At 35.3% G+C, this 23501-nt stretch overlaps 1 protein-coding gene across 2 annotated transcripts; it reads right to left on the bottom strand.

The window, feature by feature from the left end:
* Positions 1-786: 786 nt before the first annotated feature.
* Positions 787-22335, bottom strand: LOC128997877 (E3 ubiquitin-protein ligase RNF126-like). 2 transcript variants are annotated; one of them, XM_054423654.1, is made up of 5 exons: positions 22252-22335; positions 18590-18701; positions 17377-17737; positions 12429-12522; positions 787-1626 (listed from the first exon to the last, which is right to left on the bottom strand). In XM_054423654.1, exons 3-5 carry the CDS (start codon positions 17729-17731, stop codon positions 1437-1439), a joined length of 639 nt encoding a protein of 212 aa, XP_054279629.1. In that variant the 5' UTR covers positions 17732-17737; positions 18590-18701; positions 22252-22335; the 3' UTR covers positions 787-1436. The 2 variants fall into 2 exon arrangements, with proteins under 2 accessions (XP_054279629.1, XP_054279630.1); XM_054423655.1 differs by lacking the exon at positions 22252-22335 and adding an exon at positions 21219-21327.
* Between the last annotated feature and the right edge of the window lie 1166 nt (positions 22336-23501).

Below are 23501 nucleotides of genomic sequence, written 5' to 3'. Positions count from 1 at the left end.
AATATGATTTTCCTTAGTGATATATACCTCTAACCATAATATCACATCCTTATATTAATCAGATCAAATATAATACTTAAGATTACATAATATCAACTAGGTCATACATAACAAAAAACGATTTTTAATACAACATTTTAAATATAATTCTTACAAAGGTCATTTGAATAAGATCAGATTTATAAAAAGTGCTGATTTACAATTCCACTTTTAATCCACTTAGTTTTGGTTGATTTTTTCTGCTTTAATAAGAGGTTTTGGCTCATTAAATAAAAAAGTTATTGGTTAAGATGATAAAGTAAGTACCAATATTCCTCTTGGGTGAATTAGGTATTTTGCTTACAAATTCAAAACTAAGAGTTGTTAAATAATATAGAAAAGTATTGGAAATGTAAATAACCTATGTTTAGCAATTTATTGAGATTATCTTTGTTGTTTACCCTATTCAAATAAACCTTGTAATATAATGCTTAGGAAATCCATGATAATTTGCCATTTGCAATGGCCGATAAAGCTGAGTACTAAATAAAGCTTAATACTAAAAATAGATAACCGATAAAGCTTGATAAATAAGTATATGATTAACTTACTGGTAGACAAATCCATTAAACTTTTGTAATTATTTTAGCTGTTATAGCTTTTCATTTTTTTATCATATAATATAATATTCATGAAACACAGTTTCAATTCGAACCAACTCAGTATAATAGTAGGGTATATGAAAATAAATTACCAATAGTAAAAAAAAACATTAAACCTTGGTTATTATTCTAGCTCTTATAGCTTTTTATTTCTTTCAATCATATTATAATATTCACGAAACACAGTTTCAATTTGAACTAAAATAATATAAAAATAGATGAAAAGTAATTACAAATAGTAAAAAACCATTAAACTTTGGTATTATTATTTTAGCTGTTTGGATTTTCATTATTTTTTCTCAAAATAATTAAGTCTAGTAAAAAAACTATTATGCTTTGGTTATATTATTCTAGCTGTATAGCTTTTCCTTTTAGTTTTTTTATTCAAAATAACTACCAGTAGTAAAAAACCATTAAACTTTGGTAATATTACTCTAGCTGTTTGGCTTTTCGGTTTTTTTGTTTCAATCATATAATAAATATCCACAGAACACAGTTTTAACTTGAGCCATGTTGTGGAGTATATTAACCTAAATAATAATCAACAGTAAATCTTAATCTAGAATTTGACTGCACAAAATATTGTACTATACAGTTTAACGTGGCACATTTTCAACAGCCAAAAGACCTCAATATAGTCTTTACTAATATCGCAATATGATAATTACACAATATGATCAAGAACAACAAAAAACAGTATAATCGTATCTATATAGTAACACTGTTTAGGTTATATGTAAATTAATAACAATCGATGGTAAGATAGGACGTTAATTGTTGTAGTGTTTAAAGTCTTTAGATGAAAATTTCACGGAAGAGACTTGGGTCCAGTGGCTTCTGGCACATGGGGCAATTATTTTTCTTTTTGTAAGCCTCAAAGATACACTCTTTGCAGAAGACATGACCACACAGAGTGGCGAGGATTCGCAGATTTTCATTCTTAGTGTCCAACAGACAGATCGGGCATTGATAGTTTTGCTGAGATCTGAAACACCATAAACATTTTAATTGAAAAAACAAATCAGTATTCATTTTTGTTACTCCTGCATAGTTGAAGGTGATTTTGAACTCCAATATAGAAGACTCCTTCCTATTCGGGCATCGGTTTAAACCAGGCTACACTTGGCAGAAGTCAGTAGCGGCTAGCCCATAAGGACTCTCGGATGCCGCCCTCCCAACAATACAGAAATCAATCTCTTTTGTATTTATGTAATAAAAAATAATCTATCGTAAGTTAAATTAAATTACAATTACTTACGAGTACTTAATCAATATGATAATAATATGAAATGAAATAGTTTTAAATTTTGAATCCAGTAATGGCTGTTTTGCGATAGTCGCTTTCATAATGTGCATTGCGGACGGCGGCCACCTCCGTCCCAAACTCAATGCATGTAGTCTTATGGTAGAAACACCTAACAGCGCTGAGGGTGCCATGATGTCATTCCAATGCTTTACAATAGGGACTCTGGGGCAGAGTCCAAAGCTGCGCGCGCATTCATAAATCAGGGCAGCCACCCTAAACTGGTTAATTCTGCATCACACACGATTATGATAGGAAGAACCATGTTGGCAGCGCTGGAGCCTTCATCCACACTGTCACTACCATAAACAAAAACTAACCTCACTTCTTTCCATGTCCATGACCACAGTTCAGTTATAGTTTAGTACCAAACGACCTGTTGTTTTGTGATAGTGATAGTGATGGAGGCCTAAGGAAGGCAGCGGTAGTTTGTTGAAGATTGAAAGAGCTAAGTAGAAATTATTAATAGTTATACTTAATTGATTGAGTTAGTTAGTTGGCATTTTTGAGTCAATAAGTTATGTCTGTAGTTTTAGTATAGGCTAACCTAATTAACCCGAAAACTAAGTAAACTCACCATAGGTAAAGTGACTCGGACAATTTTAGTTATAAGTACTTATTCTTATAGTCTTAATATTACAGATAAATTTGCTGTGGGTTGTAAAATTGCTTTAGAAAGTCACCAAACGGCTTTAAAATTGTAAAATTTTCAGACCCCCCCCCTTGACAAGGTCCTAGAGCTGCCACTGGCAGAAGTGACATCTCTTTAAACGGACAATTTCTATCAGTACATCAGGTATAACGTGACTGGATCGAGAGGAAGTGGGAGGTACTGATATAATATTTCTAATGGGAAAGACTTGAGACCAGTGATAATATCTATACATACAATGCTCTCCAAAATTTAAGTAAAATATTTGAGTACGACCGCGTCGGAAAACTAGGAGAAACACTAGTTGCTGACGTTTCGGCTTCGTTGCAGATAGCCATCTTCAGAGCTGGTGACAGGCACTAACTGGTGCAAGCTTGCAAGGACGAAGGTTATAGGCGAGACGACTGTGTTGCATTCCTTAGGAGGGGTGGAAGGGTTGATAACGTCACGCTGGGCGTAGAGGCAAGCGTTTCCTGTGTTCTAGAATGTACTAGATGTTGGTGTCCTGATTCCTTAGCGTGTGTAGGATTCCTTTCAGTACAACGGCATTTCAAATCTCTTAGGACTGGTATCCAAGTGTTGCTAATTTCGAAGCCAGAGTCTTTATTACAATTGTCTACATGTTTCCTAATTTCTAGAGCTTCCAGAAGTTTCCTTTCGTAGTAGTTTGTAGATTGAGCCAAAACTTTGACTTTATCAAATTGAATCATGTGGCGTTCTTTGTTAGAGTGAGCTGCTATGGCGGATATGTCGCTATCTTGATTTTTTGTTGATCTTATATGCTCCTTGATACGTGTGCATATCTTACGTCCCGTTTCTCCTACATAGCATTTACCGCAACTGCATACTACGTGATACACTCCTGAAACGTGCAATGGTAGGCGATCCTTCACTGGACGGATGAGTTGTCGAATTTTGGCTGGTGGTTTGAAAACTGTATCTTTTCCGTTGTTCCTTTGGCATACGGCAATACTGCGTACCTAACTTTTTCAGTAGAAGGAGTTTTTGTTGCCCTCGGTCGGGATTGATGCTCTATAGCTTTAAGTATGGCTGATTTTTTGTAGCCATTCTGTTGCAGGGTTTTAATCAAATGAAGTTTCTCGTCTTCAATGTTGTCACTATCACATATCTTCAGAGGTTAGCTAAGGTGTTCAGAACTGCTGATTTCTGCATAGGATGGTGATGGGATTCTGAGTGTAGGTAGCGGTCTGTGTGAGTCTTTTTCCTGTACACCGTATGGCCTAAGCTTCCATCAGCTTTCTTAATAACCAGTACATCCAAGAAGGGTAGACATCCATTTTCTTCAGTTTCCATAGTGAATTGTATTTTGGGGTTGATAGAATTGAGGTGCTGTACGAAGGTGTCTAATGAATCTGGTCCATGCGGCCATATTGTAGGAGAAACGGGACGTAAGATATGCACACGTATCAAGGAGCATATAAGATCAACAAAAAATCAAGATAACGACATATCCGCCATAGCAGCTCACTCTAACAAAGAACGCCACATGATTCAATTTGATAAAGTCAAAGTTTTGGCTCAATCTACAAACTACTACGAAAGGAAACTTCTGGAAGCTCTAGAAATTAGGAAACATGTAGACAATTTTAATAAAGACTCTGGCTTCAAAATTAGCAACACTTGGATACTAGTCCTAAGAGATTTGAAATGCCGTTGTACTGAAAGGAATCCTACACACGCTAAGGAATCAGGACACCAACATCTAGTACATTCTAGAACACAGGAAACGCTTGCCTCTACGCCCAGCGTGACGTTATCAACCCTTCCACCCCTCCTAAGGAATGCTACACAGTCGTCTCGCCTATAACCTTCGTCTTCGCAAGCTTGCACAAGTTAGTGCCTGTCACCAGCTCTGAAGATGGCTATCTGCAACGAAGCCGAAACGTCAGCAACTAGTGTTTCTCCTAGTTTTCCGACGCGGTCGTACCCAGAAGACCAAGGACTTTGTGTTAGTAATTGTGACCGTGGAAGCCTTACTTCCTATGATGAAATATTTGAGTTAGTTTTTGAGTGATTCCCAAGTGATTCCTTAATCGCTGTATTAAGTTTACAAACATGGTTATTATTTTAAAACTTAAAATAATTCTTTAAAATAAATCTCTTAAAATAAAACAATTTTTGCAAAAATTTCAATTAAAAAATTGTAAAATTAAAAATAAATGTTGGCTGTATTTGCATGCAATTGCTGTAAACCCTCACGGCTGTAAATGCTCAATTGTGTATCCCTCACGGCCGTGTAGACATCGTAACCATCTCCTGCAATTGCGGCAAGATGTTAATTATTTCCTGCGGTTGTGTATACATCATCATCGTCCGTCTCCCCCGATCGCGGCAAAATGCTGAATATTTCCAGCGGACGTGTGAACTTAATTATTACCTTCCTTGATCGTGGCAATATATGAAAACATCCCGCAGTTGTGAGGAGATTATCACCATCTACCGTGAATGAGGCAAAATTATAATCTTTTCCCGGGGCTATGTGGACATTATCATCGTCTTGCGTGATCATGGTAAAATTCTGATAATCCCTCGCAGCCGTGTAGACATCATTATTGTAACTCCCGCGATCATGTAGACATCTTAATTGTCTCCCATGGTCATGAAGACATCGTAATTATCTCCCGAGGTCGTGAACACATCGTAATCGTCTCCCGCTGTCGTGTAGACATCATAATCTTCTTCCTCGGTCGTGAAGACATTTGGGACATTCAGGGGGGGGGGGTCCTGCTGTCGGGAGACACCGTAATTGTCTCCCACTGTCGTGAAGACACCGTAATTGTCTCCCACAATTACAGCAAAATGTTAATATCCGGCAGTCATGTGGAAATCATTATTGTCTTCCGAGATCGCGGCAAAATTCCTGCGATTGTGTGGACACAGGGGTGCCCAGAGGGGGGGGGGAAATTTTTGGGGGGCACTTATTTTGAGATTTTTGGGGGGGATATTTTTTTGCTAGCTGTCATGATGAATGTATAATTTTGTATAAGCAGCCCGAAAAAGTGTTTCTAAGTAGGTCACTATCACCACCAACAACATTTTGCCGTTCATAATTAAGATAGCTTCTAAGAATGGTAAAAACGGACCTTGCCAGACAATCCTTAATATACCAGTGTCGAATATTACTTGCTACATATGTTTTGGTGGTTCTTTAACTCCACCATCGTCAGGATTTAAAAAAAGATTCACTTCTAGAGGTGTCGTCAGAATACGACAAACATTTAATACAAAACACGAAACGATTACAGATAGGCCTGTCAATTCGTACATTGCCGTCGGCAGGACTGGAGGTAGGTAAAGTAAAGTGAATCAGGTTCAGGTTATGACCACGATTACTAGAAAAATACCGGTATGGATCATAAACATAAACAAATGATGTTGTTGGCACAAATCCTATACTAATAGCATTAAACATATGTTTTGGCAGTTTCATTTAAACAATGTTAATTAATGTTTATTTTCGGGCCAAAAACGTCATTTGTTTATGTTTATGATCCATACCGGTATTTTTCTAGTAATTGTGGGTTATGACAGACCGACGTGGTCTCTGGATTGTCGTCTGCGTTTTCAACAGCTGATATTGGACTATTGTAGTGACTGAGAAGAGTATTGAAAATATAATGGGATTCATAATTAATTGAGTGTTTTCACTAAAAAATGTTGTGCTGTCAATAGTTTTATGTATATTTCAAACTCCTCAAAGTATTTAATAAATTACCTTAAATGGTAGAATGTCGAGACCATCATTTATATCCAGCATATAAATTGGTTATTATTGTCAATAATTTTTAATGGAAAAATCTATTACGAATCCCATTATATTTTCAACACTCTCCTCCGTAACTAGAATTAGTCCAATATCAGCTTTTGATAACACAAACGACAATCCAGAGACCACGTCTTTCCGTCATTACCTGATTCAGTTTACTTCCAGTCCTGCCCGCGGCAATATACACGCGTGAATTTATAGGCCTATCTGTTATCGTTTCGTGTTTTGTGTACAAACGGATTGTCTGACAAGATGCGTTTCTACCATTATTAGTCATAAAAGGCAATCCTGGGGCTAGCAAAATGAATTATATGATTACTTCGTCACAAAAACCTTTTGTACTGGTGGCAATTAAGAGATATTGTGGGTATTTTGCCCGGCAGTTTTTGTAGAAGGCAGCCTGGGAGTGGCGAGCAACAAGTCTGTCTTATTTCGTGACTCTGCCTATAATTGTGAAACAATATACTTTTTGCCAAAGTATTATTAATGCACTTAAAGCTGTTTGAATTCTTAAGCCCTGTAAAAATTAACGCCACCTAATATATTGTACAGTTACAGTACTGTGTTGGAGTAGAGTAATTCACTGAGTAGGCCTATCTATATTGTTGTACGTTTTGAAGACGTTGTATATTGCAATACTGAGCACACATATTGGTTGACAATACAGATTCTGAATTGTAAATTGAAAAACTTCTAATTCGTCCATTAGTTAGATTTATATTGATGTATTGTTAAATGACGTTTCATATCAAACATTTAATTTTGATTATCAGCAAGTTTGTTTTTCGTACCTCAAGTTTACTAAATACTTTAATGCTTGTTTTATGAGGTAAAGAGAAAATTGTCAGATAAATTGGTGAGGGGAGGGTAGGTTTAAATAGACGGCGGCATAAATTGGGGGGGAGGACTACTCCTTTGGCTTGGGGGGGGGATTGCGCCTCTGGGTTTGGGGGGATGGGCACCTCTGTGTGGACATATTTTGATCATCCTTCAAGGCTCTGTGTAGATCTCATTATCGTATTGCCCGATCACGGTAAAATCCTGATCATATCCCGCGGTCGTTTGGACTATATCATCCTCTGATGCGATCGTGGCAATATTTTGATCATCCTTCGCTTTTCTGTAGATCTCATTATCGTATTGCGCGATCGCGGTAAAAGTCATAATCATATCCCGCGGTCGTTTGGACATTATCATCGTCTCATGCGATCACAGCATGTTCTGATCATCCCTAGCGGCCTTGTGGAGACATATTATCGTCTCCTGTGGTCACGGAATCGTCACTGTTGACATGCACCATCGCGGTAAATTGATAATTCCACGTAAAAATACAAAATTCACGCATAATTCCCGGTTCAAAAAAATGCAAACTTAATTCCCGGTCGGTGCTCACCCTGTTATATATATTGCAAAGGGGCACTACTATTAGTTGTGCCTAGGGCGCTGACATAGTCAAAAACGGGCCTGAACCTTTTTAGAGCATTTAACAAGAGTGAAGAGGGCAGCTAGACCCAATAAAAACAATGTTGGATACCTACAAACAATACTAGGTCACAGAGGGAACTCAATCTCAGATCACAAATTATTTTACTGTGAGTTATTTTTAATGTTGAAAAAGAAAACAAAATGTTTACAAACTCAAAAGATATTTGGTTTTACAAAATTTAACATTGGGCAAGTACTTAATGAACTGTCTAGTATTAACTGCTAGATGAAAGGGGTATAATAGGAAAACAATATTGGGAAGACACAATCTCGGTCCACTTGCAAAAGAAGAGTTCATAACAGTTGTGCCCATACATAGAGTGAAAATGATCGAAGAATATAGCTTCTTCCAAAAGTTTTGTAATGAAGCGATTGCTGAAGGGGGAAATTAAACTTAAAGTATATACTAGAAATAAAAAGAGACTGTTTGGAAAAATACAAGGAGTAAGACACTGATTAAATTTAGTGGGGTGACAATTAATCGATATGTTTCTTTACAAGTAATTTGCCTGAATCAAATAACAGTAAAGAATTCAAGAAAAGTAGAAAACTATGGAACATGGATGATTTTAAAGTAATTGAATTAATGAATAAAAAATTTGCTGGAAATGATGTGGTTGAAGAAAGAAGAGACTCTTTGACAAACAAGATGAATCAAGCAAGCTACAGTTAAGAAAAGAAAATGACAAACAAACAAAGCTGAAGAAATAAATGAATATCAATATAGATGTGATGAAAGCTGTGAGGCTAAAGCAGTGTAGATAGAATTACTATATACTTGTTTAAAAGGCTGCAGTTTGCCAGTCTGGGTAGGGAAGGTTGACTCGGCAACTCTCTCGCTTTTCCTCCCACTTCGCCAGAGCGACTGTAGCTCATTTGGCAAATCTTGCAGAAGATTCATTCTTTCAGAATTCTGAAGAGAGGATCTGAAAACGAAAACACACGAGAGGTTCCAAAAATATGAGAAGAGCACCACCGTCTGACCATTTTTGTCATTTCAGCTTTTGCAACCCTGCGCATAGTAACCCAACAGAGGCGTGACACAGAGCTATAGAATTTCCCCTGGACTTTGATGCCAAAAATAAAAGGGAATGAGGAAGAAAGAATAACGGAATTAGAGAATCAGTCTCGCACAAGATAGAAGACAGGAATCAACTTAGGCAGGGGGCTGGATCAAGTAGGTATGTTGCCTAAAGTAAACGACTCCATTTCTTGCATGAAAGGAGGAGTTTACTGGGACCCAAAAGGATTGAGGACACTGGAAGGAAATGTAGCACAGCCCAGATTCTTTCCTGCTGTAACAACAAATAAAGTAAAGAACCTTCTCTTATAAAAAAAATAAAAATTATCAATTGAGATAATAAATACCCTCACCGCAGCAAACCTGCAGACTAAGTAAATTTACATTTGCCTGATTGGATTTACACTAAAATGTATCCTCAAAAATATGGCATTTAAATAGCATTACAGAAGACTCCCTCTTATCACAACCCTTTTAACCAGACATCGGATTAACCGGACTACACTCGGTGAAAATGACATCTCTTTAACCGGGCAATTCAGCACATCGGTTTATTTGGACCAGATCGGCAGGTAGTGGGCGGTACTAAAACGACTGTTCTCGTGGTAAAGATTTGAGACCAGTGATCACGTTTGTAAATACAATGCTCTCCTAAATTTAACTCAGATACTGTATGCAGTATGCATTTAAACGGTCAGTTTTAAGGAATTTTTGGGGACGTCGGTTCAACCGGAAATTCTGTCATCCTTGATCCAGAAGGAGTCCGGATAAGAGGAAGACTACTGTAGTGTGTGTGTAAGTACAAGTACTTAGGTTTTCTGCAACAGGAATGGTAAAAAAGTGTGTTTTTTGTGTAAAATGTTAATAGTATGGAAAGAAATAAATGCATTATTAAATTTTGATCAAATATGTTCATAATCAAGCAAACATAAACTGTTTACTTATCCTCCATAAGAATATCATGGGCATTTTCAATTTACAATTTCTTAAAATTGTCTCCATAATCAATAAGTGCATTATCACTAGTGATGGGTCGGTACCACTTTGTGAAAGTCAGTACCGGCACCTAGCCGAAATCGATTTACAATTCTCGGTTCCAGTACCATTGGTACCTTTTTTTACCTTATTTTAATTTTTTAAGACAGGCTACTTAATTTTTTTTAACAAAAAAATCATTTAGTATTTCAATTTTACAGTATTTTGTATTAGTAATAGGTTGGTACAAAACTTAAGGGATTAAGAAAATAAAACTTAATTGTACAAAAAAATAACAGATCATTGACTCCCGCAGTCAGGGAAACGTCATCATCATCTCCCGCGATCGCGGCAAAATCATGAACATCTCCCGTGGCCGTGTAGACAACATCATGAAATCCCGCTGTCGCGGAAACGTCTTCGTCTTCGTCCACGATCGCGGAAAAATCATAAGCATCTCTTGAAGCCGTGTAGACGTCATCGTCGTCTCCCACGATCGCAGCAAAACTTTCTGAAAATACTACTTTTTTGGGCCTACAATTAGATCACACTCTTAACTGGATAACACATTTTGGGAAAATATGTTTTAAAATTAATTCAGGAAATTTTGCATTGAGAAGACTGGCCCTTTTTTGTAATTTGGACTCATTGAAATCAGTTTATTATTCGTTAATTCACTCACACATTCTTTAAGGTATAGAGCTTTATGGTGAAACATCAATTATTAATCTACAAAGAATCCTACATTTTCAAAAAGTTGCAATAAGGACTATGCTTTAGCTTCCTGATGAGGATCATTGTAGAGATCATTTTTGTAATCCGAAAATTATGACTGTCTTTGGTCTGGTATATTTATAGAACAGTATTACATGTAAAAATAATTAAGAGACTTTGCCAAGACAACGAAATGTTCACACATATAATACAAGAAATCAGAAAATTTTCAAATCAATATTTCAAAAAAGCAATTTCAAACAAAAATCCAACTGTTTCTGGGATAAAATACTATAACTACCTTCCTGAAATCATAAAATCTTAAAAGAGTTTGAAATGCTTTGAAAGGAAATTAAAAAGATTTCTTGCGGCCAAAGCGCTATACAGTTTTGAGGAATTTTTTATTGTTTAAGGTCATTTAAATAAATATTTATTTTATAAGTATGTATAGTGTATCACTTTTCTATCTAGTTATTAGGTGATAAAATGTATGATGTATTGTTCTGAACGCCTGTTTAATATTTAGAAGGAAAAAGGAACTATTAACTTTATATTAATTCTAAAGAAGAATATTTATTTTATTTTAAAAACAAATGGTAATGCCAAACGCCAAAGCCACAGAACCCAAGTCCGTTTTATCTTCAGACAACAATCTTATCGCTCTATTCATGTCATTGTCCTTATCGCTTGTCGTTCGCCTCAGACAGGTAACCTGGTCATTCTCTCTCTGTCCACGGCCCTATGAATATGGTCTAGTACTGGCCACCTCTTTTAACCTCATTGCCATTAACATTATTTAATCAAGTTGTTTTTTAGTTGTCATTTTAATTGCAATTGATATTGCCCACTCTTATTCTGAAGTTATTTTGTTGTTTTAGTGACAAGTAGTATTTTTATTTGCGTTTTATTAACTCACGAATCATGCACCATCAAGTAATCAGTGTCCAATGCGGTGTCGCGACTTCTGCGTAATTAAAGTGGAACAATAAAAGACTTAGCGTTACGTGCGAACATCAAGCCTTCAAGCAGAAAGAAGAGCGAAAATCGTCTCATCCAACATCCAACTACCAAGGGTTCGTCACAGCGCCGACACGTATCTGAAGTTCAAATACGCCATCTTTCCTACTTCCCCCTACGTCTGCACTGGAGTTTGTAAAGGTACATGTTTTCAAGTTTCTTATTATTTCCGCAATGTAATTTGCGGTGGTCCTTCGTAATTTACCTATGAACAATCACTTTTAATATTCAATTTAAGATAAATAATACACTAATACGTAACAACGCCATTCATGTATACTTTTGTATATCTGTGAATAAAGTATCTTTGAATTGAATTGCGCGATCGCGGCAATATCGGTGACTGTTCGGCATTATTGGTACCGAAGGTACCAGTACCGACATTTCACCATCGGCTCTCGGTTCCAGTTCTTTTGCCAAGAACCGGCAGAACCGAGATTTGACGTGAGGTACCGACCCATCACTAAATATAACACACTAGTTTAAAAGAATATCGGTGAAAACTAGAGGTTTCTATCTCAATCCTTTTTCATTCATCCTGAGAGACCCTATGTATAAATATACATCAATATCCCCTATTAACATTTTCATGGGTTGTAACCCCTTTTACTGTAACAAAAAAACAAAAACTTCTATTTGGTCGGTATGACAGTTTTTCCCAGGAGCCCAAAATAGGGTATTTTGGGGTCAGCTCTAAGTTTTTAAATACAAAGTCCTATCAAGTTACACCTCATTTTGAAGGCCATCAGTTAAAAACAATATCGGCCAAAACTAGATATCTCTATCTCAACCCTTGTATTATCCTATCATCAAAATTGGAAAAGATTACTTACAGAGAGATTCGTGACTCAGACACATTTGTAGAGTTTACGAATGGAATACTTGCGGCTGGTGGGATTTCATTAGCAGCAGACCGGCGAGTCCTCACTACAAAATACAAACATTATCAGGAAAACAAATATTTATTGAAACTTTACTAACATGGATTTTTTAAAGTGGACATGGATTAATATTACAGGGTTAAGTTGACTTTAACATATTCTTTACAAGCAGAGTACTCGTCCTTCGTAAGGGATTGGCATATAAGTATAAAATGCTTATTGCATTTATACTCAAGGTTTGCGTTTACAATGGTGGAGTACACAGTTTGATAAAATTTCCTTCTCTAAATTTACGGTATTATATAGTATCACCTTTAACTATTAGTCAATGGTATTACACATCTAACATAGCCATAATGTTCTACCACTTCAGCTAAACAATTAGAGAAAAATAAATTATTAAAGATTCACAAAATATCACAAATTATTCATGAAATTAAAAACATAAACATAAGTGTAAACAATCCAACTTTGACAGTTCTCATTGCATATCACGGTTTTTTGTTGATGCTTGGTTCAAATTAGCTGTTTACATAAATAAAAAAATAATAGTGCTGCACCCTGTTGATCAATCTTTATAACTTTTAATGCTTTTGCATATCATAGAACCAACTTTTTTAGTTGAAAAAGCTAACTAAATTCTTTAATTCCCATTAAATATTAATACTCATAAGGTTAACATGGGGAATTACAGAGCCACTGGGGCGGAGCCCGAAAGGATTTTTGAGATAAGAATATATGTTAATCTAGAATGTGAGCTATCATCATGCTAAATTTCAGCCGAATCCGTCTAGTAGTTAATGCGTGATTGAACTTGAAACAAACAAACACACAAACTTTCACATTTATCATATTAGTAAGATTCAATCTTTTATAAAGATTCATTTAATTCCATTTTTTTTGTGAGTCTGTGACTGATTCTGAAACCATGACAACAATGTCAAAAGGGTTCAGAGCAGATTTTAGTACCAGCTACCATTGACTATTGGATACTGAAGTAGACTTTCCATCTATATGGACCAGTTGTACCTACCCAATTTTTTATTAAAAAAGAATGTAGTTGTGTGTGCCAGTCACAGAATGCGCTAGTGTCTAAAATTCTATTTTATACCTTTTTTTTTGACCAAGTTGATGGGAGTTGCTATAAGTCATCATAAGTCATTCCCTATGTTTGACTTGGTTAAAAAGATTGTGTATTCGGCAGAATTCAGTAATTTAGATCAGCACAATCTGTAGGTGGCTCACATCAACTACGACGGTCTTGATAGAAAAGCTGGCTACAAATTTAACATGGAGATGGACAGTCTAGTTGTGTATTGATAGTCAAAGCTACCACATAGGGGCCTCAATCCCGGGGCTTGAATTCAATACCAGGATTTTGGGATTTGTCTAAACATATCTCAGAATCAATCCCAGGATTTTTATAGCCTATTATATTATTTTAATTTTTTAGCCATGTTAAATGAACGTGGAGTCCCCTAGTTGAATCCTCTAAAGATCTAAACTGACCTTACCAATGTTACCTAGAAAATGTTGCTATCTTTCTAAATTAAAAAAAATTATATATTACCACACGGAAGGAACTCGTGATGTGTCAAAACCGAATCTCAAATCTCAAAACCATCAAAACTTAGGAAAAGTTTCGGTTTCGAGATTCGATCACCAAGTTTCGAGATGGCAGTTTTATTTTTTAAACTGCTGATATTTTTTTGTGCTATTGTTATTGTTTTCAATGCTGTTTCCAAACAAGCTGGTAGAAACAGAGCAAACATCACCATTAACAGTAATGAAACAAGTAAATTTTATTCTGAACTTCAAAAGGTATTTTAAATACTATAACTGGTACAATTTAGTTTCAGTTTCACATCAATATTTACAAAAAAAAAAAAAAAGAAATATTGACCACTGTTCTAATTAATCTAATAATCATGTTTATGTTGGTGTTAGAAGTTTAATTTTGTTGTTGTTTTTGTTTATGAATAATTATGTTGAATTGGGTTTTAAGTAGGGATGGACGAGATTGGATTTTTAGTTCGAGACGAGACGAGACGAGATTTTTTATTTCTCATAAAATTTCGAGACGAGATCGAGACAAGATTTCTCTTCTCATACACAACGGGAAATGCACGTTCGAAATTTTTACCTGATTTTGTAACATTGTTAGATGACTGTTTAAATACTAAAATAATGATAATAGGCAAGAATATTTACAATCTTTCATTAAATAACATCAGCATAACATTTTTTTATTAATCACGCCTAACTTATTAAAAATGCCTACGATTAGGAAACATGGTGATATCAGTTAGGATAGAGTTCAACTTATCCTAAAATAAAATAAATCATAAAATAAAAGCAATATTAATTTTTATAAAATAGTTACTTGTTTTGACTTTTTTATAGTAATAAAACATTCCTCACACTGCTTACACTTAACAAAACTTCTCAAATGTTACTAAAGTAATATTATTAAAATAATGAAAGTAATATTTACATTAAAAGAATTAAAGTAATATTTACATTAAAAGAATTAATTAAATAAGAACGCCTTCGAAAAGGAAACGCAACTACAACACGCTCCTGTATTGCATTGACTTTCTGCAGGCGTTTTTAATTTTTTTTATTATTTTTTTTTTTTTTTTTATTTATTCTCGTCTCGATAAAAATCTCGGCCAAAAAGTAATCTCGTCTCGTGTAACGAGATTGAAAATTTCCCGAAATTTCGAGACTTGACCATCCCTAGTTTTAAGATTATCAGTCACATTCACATATTTATATGTCACGGTCAGGAGTCTCTTTCAGTTTTGATTGCATACTTAACATTTTATGATTATGTGTATTTTTTTGTAACCTTGACCTTTGTAACCAGCTAAGTAAAAAAGTTTCGCGTTTAGGTTTTGAGATTCGAGATTCGGGATTCGATTTTGTATAGTTTCGGTTTTGGTTTTGAGATTCGAAATTTCTGGTTTTGACCATCACTAGAAGGAACTTTTATCAACCGTCTTTCATATTTACAGTATATATTATTGATAATATAGGCATACATTCACCATCCGTCCCTATTGAGTTTAATGATGATTGAAGTATCCAATCAAAATAGATCACAACTTACCATCTTTTATATGTATTTAATATAATGTATTATTATGTATTTATTTCCTGTAAGTAAACATTATAAGCGTAAATTTATATTTCGAGTGTTATTAGACATATTTTTATTTACTTTCCGTAAGTCAAACTCCTCATATTCACACAAAAATAAATAGGTTTTGTAACCCTATTAACCCTATTAGGTTTTGTTTTATTCCCAGATTAAAACACTATAATCCCGGGATTGAGGCCGCTTATTTTAATGGGATTTGTACCGGATATCACAAATAACTACATAATTGGAAAGAACATACTTTAATTGACTTACTGTCCAAATTTGACATGATTACGATTAGCAGCCTTTAAATTCTGCCTCCCAGAAGGGAGCAATGTTGAGTTTGTGGGTTGAGTCGAAACGGAGGCCACCGGGCCACTTATATACAGCGCGCTGCAGCGGCTATGTTAAGTTGGATTATCATAAATGTGTTTGTAGGACTTTCATTTCGTTTAAAAGAAGTCACTCATTATGGATACAAAACTAACCTAGTGCACAGCAATAAATCACTCTGGGCACAGACCCAGAATTCAGATACAGGCGGTGACAGGGGATGCGCGCGCTCCGGTCAACGAACTTATTTTGGTCTACTTGGAGAGGATTTGGCAGGCGAAAGTATGACTCATCTGGTATCGTTCAATTCATAACAAAACTAGGAAAGTCCTACAAACATATTTATGATAACCCATCCTTACTTAACCGCCGCGTTGCGCTGTATAAGGGTTCACCAGATTCTTCGTAAAACTCTTATTTAGAAATCTTGAAAAAAAATCCAAAGCCATATTATACCTGTCAAACAAATAGGAACTCCACCTTAGGGATGAGCATTGATAGTCGATGTTTTCGCAACATCAATGTTTTTCTATAGATGTTCGATGTTTTTTACATCGATGGTAGGTTATCAATGTCCCCTACTGGAGAGAACGAAAAGCAGACCAAAAACTGAAAATACATTGAAAAAAACATTGATGTTTTAGCCCCAAAAAACATAAGAAGTTTTTGCAACGATGTTATCGATACACTGATGGTTGACGTCGATGTTACCATCGCATCGATGCTGAACATTGATGGTTGACCTATCGATGCTCATCCCTACTCATCCAGGATTCTTGACGGACAGGTTGTTTACTAAACTGTCAGAAATAATGCTTCCTTCTCGGTATAGTTTTATACCCTTTTAAAATTGCATAATTCCATTATTAAAAATTGTACAATTTAACTAGGCAACTATTCATCTTTCCTTAAATCTATTGATTTTTGTAGTGGGGATAAAAATTTTGCAATGGCTGCACATTATAAAAATAAACTCATTTCCATTCTGGCTTACCACTTGTTAAATGTTTACGTTCAAAAATGTTTACTGCTTTAAATTGCCACCAAAAGCTACCACTGAACTCAAATAAATGGGAAATGCTGTTACTGTAATTTACAATAACAGTCAAGAATGTTCCTTAGCTTTAGATATAGTACTGTAATATGTGAAACGATACTACCTCGTACTTGTTGATTCTGGAACCAAAATACCCAATGTGGTTTTTTTTTTTTTTTTTTTGTATGATCGCTGTTAATAAGATCTGCGTTATTTCCCTCCTCATTCAAAGAGTTTAGACAGATATAAAAATAATACTGTGTTCTCAGTAATCTATTACCATGGTAAATAGGTGCAGCTTCAGTAATAGCAATAGCATTATCCATACTAGTATGTTAAATAACGCCCACCTCTAATGAACTAGGAAATTGAAAATTGCAACATACCTCGTTGAGGAATTCCGTGCACAGGAGCTACAGGGGCTCTAGCAGCGTTGGTGGCTAGCCGAGTAGCCACAGAATTTCTCTGTAAAACTCTGCCAACAGTGGCTCTAAGACTAGGACGGCCAATGCGCCCAGTTCTGTTTGCAGCACTGGCAGCTGCACTTGGCTGATTTTGCGCCTGCGCCTCGGCAAACTGCGCAGGTGTTAGCGGCCTGATAGCAGCGTTCATTCGAAGAGCTGGACGCAGAACTGGACCTTGCGTGACACGTCTGGCCCCCGCTCCTCTGGAGACAGACACCACAACTTGTCTGCTTGCAACGGTACGCAGAGAACTCCTATTTTGAGTGCTTCCTGACATTGTAACCTATAGACAAAGTGTTTGGATTTGAGGTTACGAGGATGAATGAAGTTCAATCAATATTTTAAAGTTGGTTAAGTTTCCATTATAATTGTTTGTAGTAAGACCAAAATGTTTTAAGGAATTTTACTTATAGTCAATTATTTATTTGTAATCTTATATAGGAACAAAAAGGTTCTTTTTTAGAATAGCAACTAAGAATGGTTATTTGTGTAACTAGTGGGCAAAGTAGCCCTTTGCTGCACACGAGATAAAGTTTACCCACAAGCCGTATGCGAGTGTGGAAAGTTTGTCGAGTGCAGCAAAGGCAATTTGCACACATGTTACACATTATATTTTTCCTACAGTTATTATAAAGCATAGAAATAATTAGTCTTTCAAACACTAAACAACACATTTTAGGTTAGGTTAAGTCCAAGAGTTGAACGAAATGGGAAACACTGCAACAGCTATGATCGTAGTTGTGGTATCTTTAAGTGATGCCAACCTATTTCCAAGCGTACAAGGTTTATGTGCATAATAAAAGCAAGCTGTTTTGGTTGGAATACTGGCATGTAAAGTAAAACAAAGTAAAAACTGTGTGACAAAGTAAAAACTGTGCGGCAAAGTAAGTCTTTCTGTACCTACTATAAATCAGTGCAAGGAAGCCCACTTTATCGGTTGACTGTAGAAAAAAAATTATTTTTCTTATAGCATTACTTTGATTGTTAAGCTACAAGGATTGCAAAAAATTGGTATTCAATCACACCAAAAAATGTACAAAACTAATATGATTTTTGTGAGGAACCAAGCTAAGAAGTTAATTTAAGTTGAAATTTACTAAGAGTAATTATTGTATTTACTTGATTGTACTCTTACCTTGTGTAGTGAGCGATTATTTTCGGACAAATGAACTTTTGTTTTCAAGGTCCCAGCCAGTTTTCATTAATTTAAACTAGAGCTTGGCTCCAAATGACTGGTCCTTGATGCACTGTAAATAAATAAGTTGACACAGTTATAAAGGGATTTAAAAATTGAGCAAATCATTTAAATTACTCTTCTCAGTAAAAATGCCTTTAACTTAAGTAGTATATGGAGTGCTCAATTTGGGAGGAACACGCGGAACTGAGTTCTGGTACCTCTCTTTCAAAAAGATAAAAATATTGGCATAAATATGTTAAATCAAATTAAATAGGTTACAGTTCCGGCACCTAATTTTTTACAAATCGAGGACTGAGTGTATGTACAGAGTGCTGCAAAAAACCGATCTATTTCCAGCACTATTCAGCGACAGGTCGTTTGAGGGTATTAGGGGTTGGCTTGGTTGGAAATCCTACACAATGCCACTATCTGTAGTCACAGAAGAGTGGTTGTCTGAGCACTGTGCGTTTGTCATCAAGTCATTTTTTTTAAGTGCTAATTCAGCAACTCAGTGGCAGTTCCGTGCATTCTTCCCGTTAGGTTAATTAACATGGAGAGGTAACAGGGGGGTTGATCACTTGTCCACATTAAATAGATTAGATTTTGTTAAAATCAAAGAGTGTATGGGGTGGAATTGTAACCTCTCTAGGAGTGACCTCAAAATGATGCCGGCGATCAGTGGGGGGTACACTTCGAGAAGGTACAATTCCGGCAAACCTGTTTTTTTATTCATATACCTACCTAATAATTAAAAAAATGTCTAAATCCATGTACATAACTCAAATACTTACTTTAAATATTTATAAAAATGTATAGCAAACAAAATCAACAACACCATTGGTGACTCACAGAGCCGGGCTCCATGCTGCGTGACTCTTCGGGTTTCAACTGATTAATAGGGATTTTGCGCGGGAGGTGTGAGATCAAAATTATGTTCAAATCGGTTCCTAGAAAGATGCACTTAAGGTACTGTTACTTAAGTTACCGGCTTGCGATAACAAATATTTTTCTATAAAAACAAACGCGCACGGAGGAAAACTCCGAGGTGTCACTGACGAAGGGTTAATATTAAAGGGGGTAAAATTCTGCTACCCGCTACCACACCAAACACTCATAATATTCTAGACTTTTCTCTTATAATTGGTCGCAGCACAAGGTATTTTAGGTAAGGTTTTCAGCTTGCTCGTATAGAATCATTGGCCTTAAAGTAAGTGAAGGATGTGATATGTTAAATTAAATTAATACTACTCCTTATTACTCTATGATTATTATAATCCGTCTTGCTTGAGTGGGAGAAATTATATGTACTTGTTGTATGTCTTGTTGGTGTAACCGTTGAGCAAATAAATGAATAGATATAAGCTATGTTACTCATGAAGTTAAATAGCTTGTATATTAAACATTAATGTGAAAATCCAACATAACTTTTGCAAATTATAAACCACTACTTACAATTTTAGACAAAGACCTCACAGGTCAAATGAAAGATCGTATTACCGAACCAACATTAACTAAGATAAATTGGCTACACATCTCACAGGTAGGAATAACTTTCATTTCTTGTAAGTTACACGAATTATGAATAAATTAAATCCAGTACAACAATTTGGAATTTAAAAAAATAGAGCAAAAAGCAACAAATATCAAAGGAAATGAGAAATTCCAGGGCAATTATGGTTTAAAAAGATTAAAATAATAATTCTAATAAAATTCTTTTTGTAAGTAAATTTACTCTTTGAATGTAAATAATGTGTCAGAAGTAAATTAACAACCATTGAGTGACACTGTTGTTTAATGTCATCATCTTGAAATTAGTGTCATATTGATAAGGTTTTCAGGCATAGGTACTTTATTATAGGATAATAAATCCTCTTATTTTGGGCAGTACTATCAACACAGTAAAACTACAAAGTGAATGTTATTAAGTAGTGTATTATATCCAACACAGTTTAGAGAAGTATGCCTGGTAAGATAAAAAAGATTACAGTACCTAAAAGATATCCTTAATGATTTTATAAAAATTTGATATCAGGAATCTAAAATCCAAAAACTTTCTATTAATCTTGAAAGATCTTGAAAGCCTTGTTTTACAACCTAGAAAACCCTACCAAACTACTCTAACCACCTAGGAGGGTTTGCATTTACCTAGTTTCAACCAAAGACAAAAAAGTTTCACGAAACTGTATTGTGAGCAAAAATGTGAAACTTAGTTTGACCAGTCCAAGTCTGGACAAAACATAAATCCTTGGGAAATAAAACTTGAGGCACAAGACATTCTACTTAGGCTTAGCTAAAACAAAATTTCTCACGTATGATAATGATAAGCTATTTAACGTAATACGTCATATTGTGATAGTAAAAAAGCATATAATCAGTACTAATTCGGATATCAATTATGTTGAACAAGAGTCAATTGTTGAACACCAAGTTCACACGTGCCCTCAAAAAGCACATTTTGTATCAACACTAAAAATACAAACCTCATTTTATAGATAAGCTACAAGGGAAGGTGTAATTATTGAATTATTGAATAGATAAGTGTAACATTCCAGAATATTAACCTAGAAATAGATACAGGAATACTCACGAGTTGGGGCAATGGAACAGACCACCGGCTAACACGATGTTGGTTTGAGTTCGACGTTTGACGACGATCTAACCTAACTAAATGACAGAGCTGAGCTACAGAGGTTGATAGAAACAAACCCGTGGACTCAGTGATAAGAGGGTTCGGGGTTGGCAATGTCAGTGTTCTTCTCTCCTACCTTGTGTGCAGGCTCTGGCGACGTTGAACACGTCCTAACCTCACAACGCATTGAACGAACCAATAAAACACCACGCAATCGCTACCCAAAGCTTTTGTCTTTGTTACAGAGATGATTTGTTTAATGAAACTAATTGCTTTTAATACTAAAACATACTTGTTACCTTCAACTGGAACGTTTAATAAACTGGTGTGTTTGTTTCATTCCATGTGCACATGGATACGTCTCAATCTTTTTAGGTAAATTGTACAGTGTGCAATTTTAAGACACTAGGCCAATACGACTAATATACTAATTAAACTGGCAAAATGAGATATATTCTAGCCCTACTGATTAGTCAAGGAACGTTACAAGAACCTCTCATTCACAACTCATGCAAAAATAATATATAGGTCTTGTAATTTATTGTAGTCACTAAAAATAAACTTTTGACGTTTAAATACACTAAGAGATCATACATCCCTCATTACTAGACATAATTAACACACCAATACAAGCTTAAGATTTTACAGTATGACGAGAAGTGTGTTTGCACTAGCCTACGTATCCAAAATCAAAGTTACTGTACAACGTGTTCATTGTAAAAATAAGTCCAATTTAAAAATGTAGAAAATCTAGACTAAAGGAGAGCAGTTAACAATTTAACACACCTATTTATCTTTTACTACTTTGTTTTATAGATGTGATTAATTTATCAACTGATTCCTAATAATTATAAATAACCTATGTTTTATACTTCAACTAGTTATGGACGCAATAATGGTTCATAAAATGTGAATGAAGACATGTGATAGTATATTAGGTACTATAATCACACAAATCAATAAGAATATTACAGTGTATTAAATTACATACCTTAAAAGCGACCACGAGTCCTGTCGTTGCCGTCTAGTACAACCGACCTACCCCGCGCACCACTCCTATCCAACTGTACTACACACACACTACGACTACACAGTCACAGTAGTCAGTAGATCCTAGCTCAAGCACTCAAGCAGTGTTTCCACCCTACTAAAATAAAAAATCCCGATCGCCGAGTCAAAAAATCCCTTTTCATCATGTTTGAATATCGTTATCTCTTTTTTATTCCAAGTGATCTTCGTTTACGTATCAAATAACAGTTTCACTTGATATACTATGCTAAAATAATTTTACTAACCAAGATTTTGAAATCGTGTGAAAATTTAAAATGGTGGAAGGTGGAACCGTTAAAAAAATAAAAATAAAATAAGGCATCAATCCTGTGCATTGAATAAGTACAGTATCCCGTTTTCGGGAATTCTCCCGCTATGGAAACACTGCGAGTGCGTTGTGCGTTGATTAGTTCTTGACTGTCGCGACATAGATGCAAAGAAACACCGAAAACTGGCGCGACTGTCTGGCGCCAATAAAGACCGTTAGAAAAAAACGGTATACAGGATGAATAAAATATTGATATCTTTGACGACTCATAGAAGTCCAACTTAACATACCCTCGTTATACATAAACATATTTATGTAACAATTATTAAGTGATTATAAGTAGTTTTCTCTGTATGTATTTAAACAATAGGTGCATATGCTAAAGCTTTTATTAATTTAAAATATGAGGGGTCAAAAGATGTGTAAAATTTAGGTTACCTCTCTGTATAATCAGTCATGTGACATGTCACTGTCTTTCCTTCAAAAAACAGTGGTGCGATCGAAATTCAAAAGGGTTGTACCATTTTCAAGATGTCTATGGTGTACCAGTCGAGTCGTTATTATGAGAAGATATATAGACTACTATGTGTTAATAACACCACCTTTTCTTTTTCTCCTCAAAAACAAGTCCTGCAAACTATGAAAAGGATTTCATAGTTTTCAAGATATTTGTAGATAAAACCAGCTGATCGTATCTGTATACGATATAATATGCAATATTCCCAAAGTGTTAATTTGCTAATATTTAAGTCCACACATATAAATGATAACATTCACACGAACTAGTTTGGCCAGTTTCAAAATTGCTTGATCTGTATGAACTGCTAAGAACTCAAAATCAAAAACAATTGTACCGTTTTCAAAACACAGTAGCTGTAGCCTACGTCTAAGTTTTAGGAGTCGTCTTCAACAGTTTTAATGAA

Source organism: Macrosteles quadrilineatus, unplaced genomic scaffold, assembly GCF_028750875.1.
Source record: "Macrosteles quadrilineatus isolate MER2022 unplaced genomic scaffold, UCM_ALF_1.0 Scaffold_7__1_contigs__length_78375512, whole genome shotgun sequence".
NCBI classification, from domain to species: domain Eukaryota; kingdom Metazoa; phylum Arthropoda; class Insecta; order Hemiptera; family Cicadellidae; genus Macrosteles; species Macrosteles quadrilineatus.
Note: the sequence above shows the minus strand (reverse complement) of the source record. Positions and strands in the feature narration are given on the sequence as shown.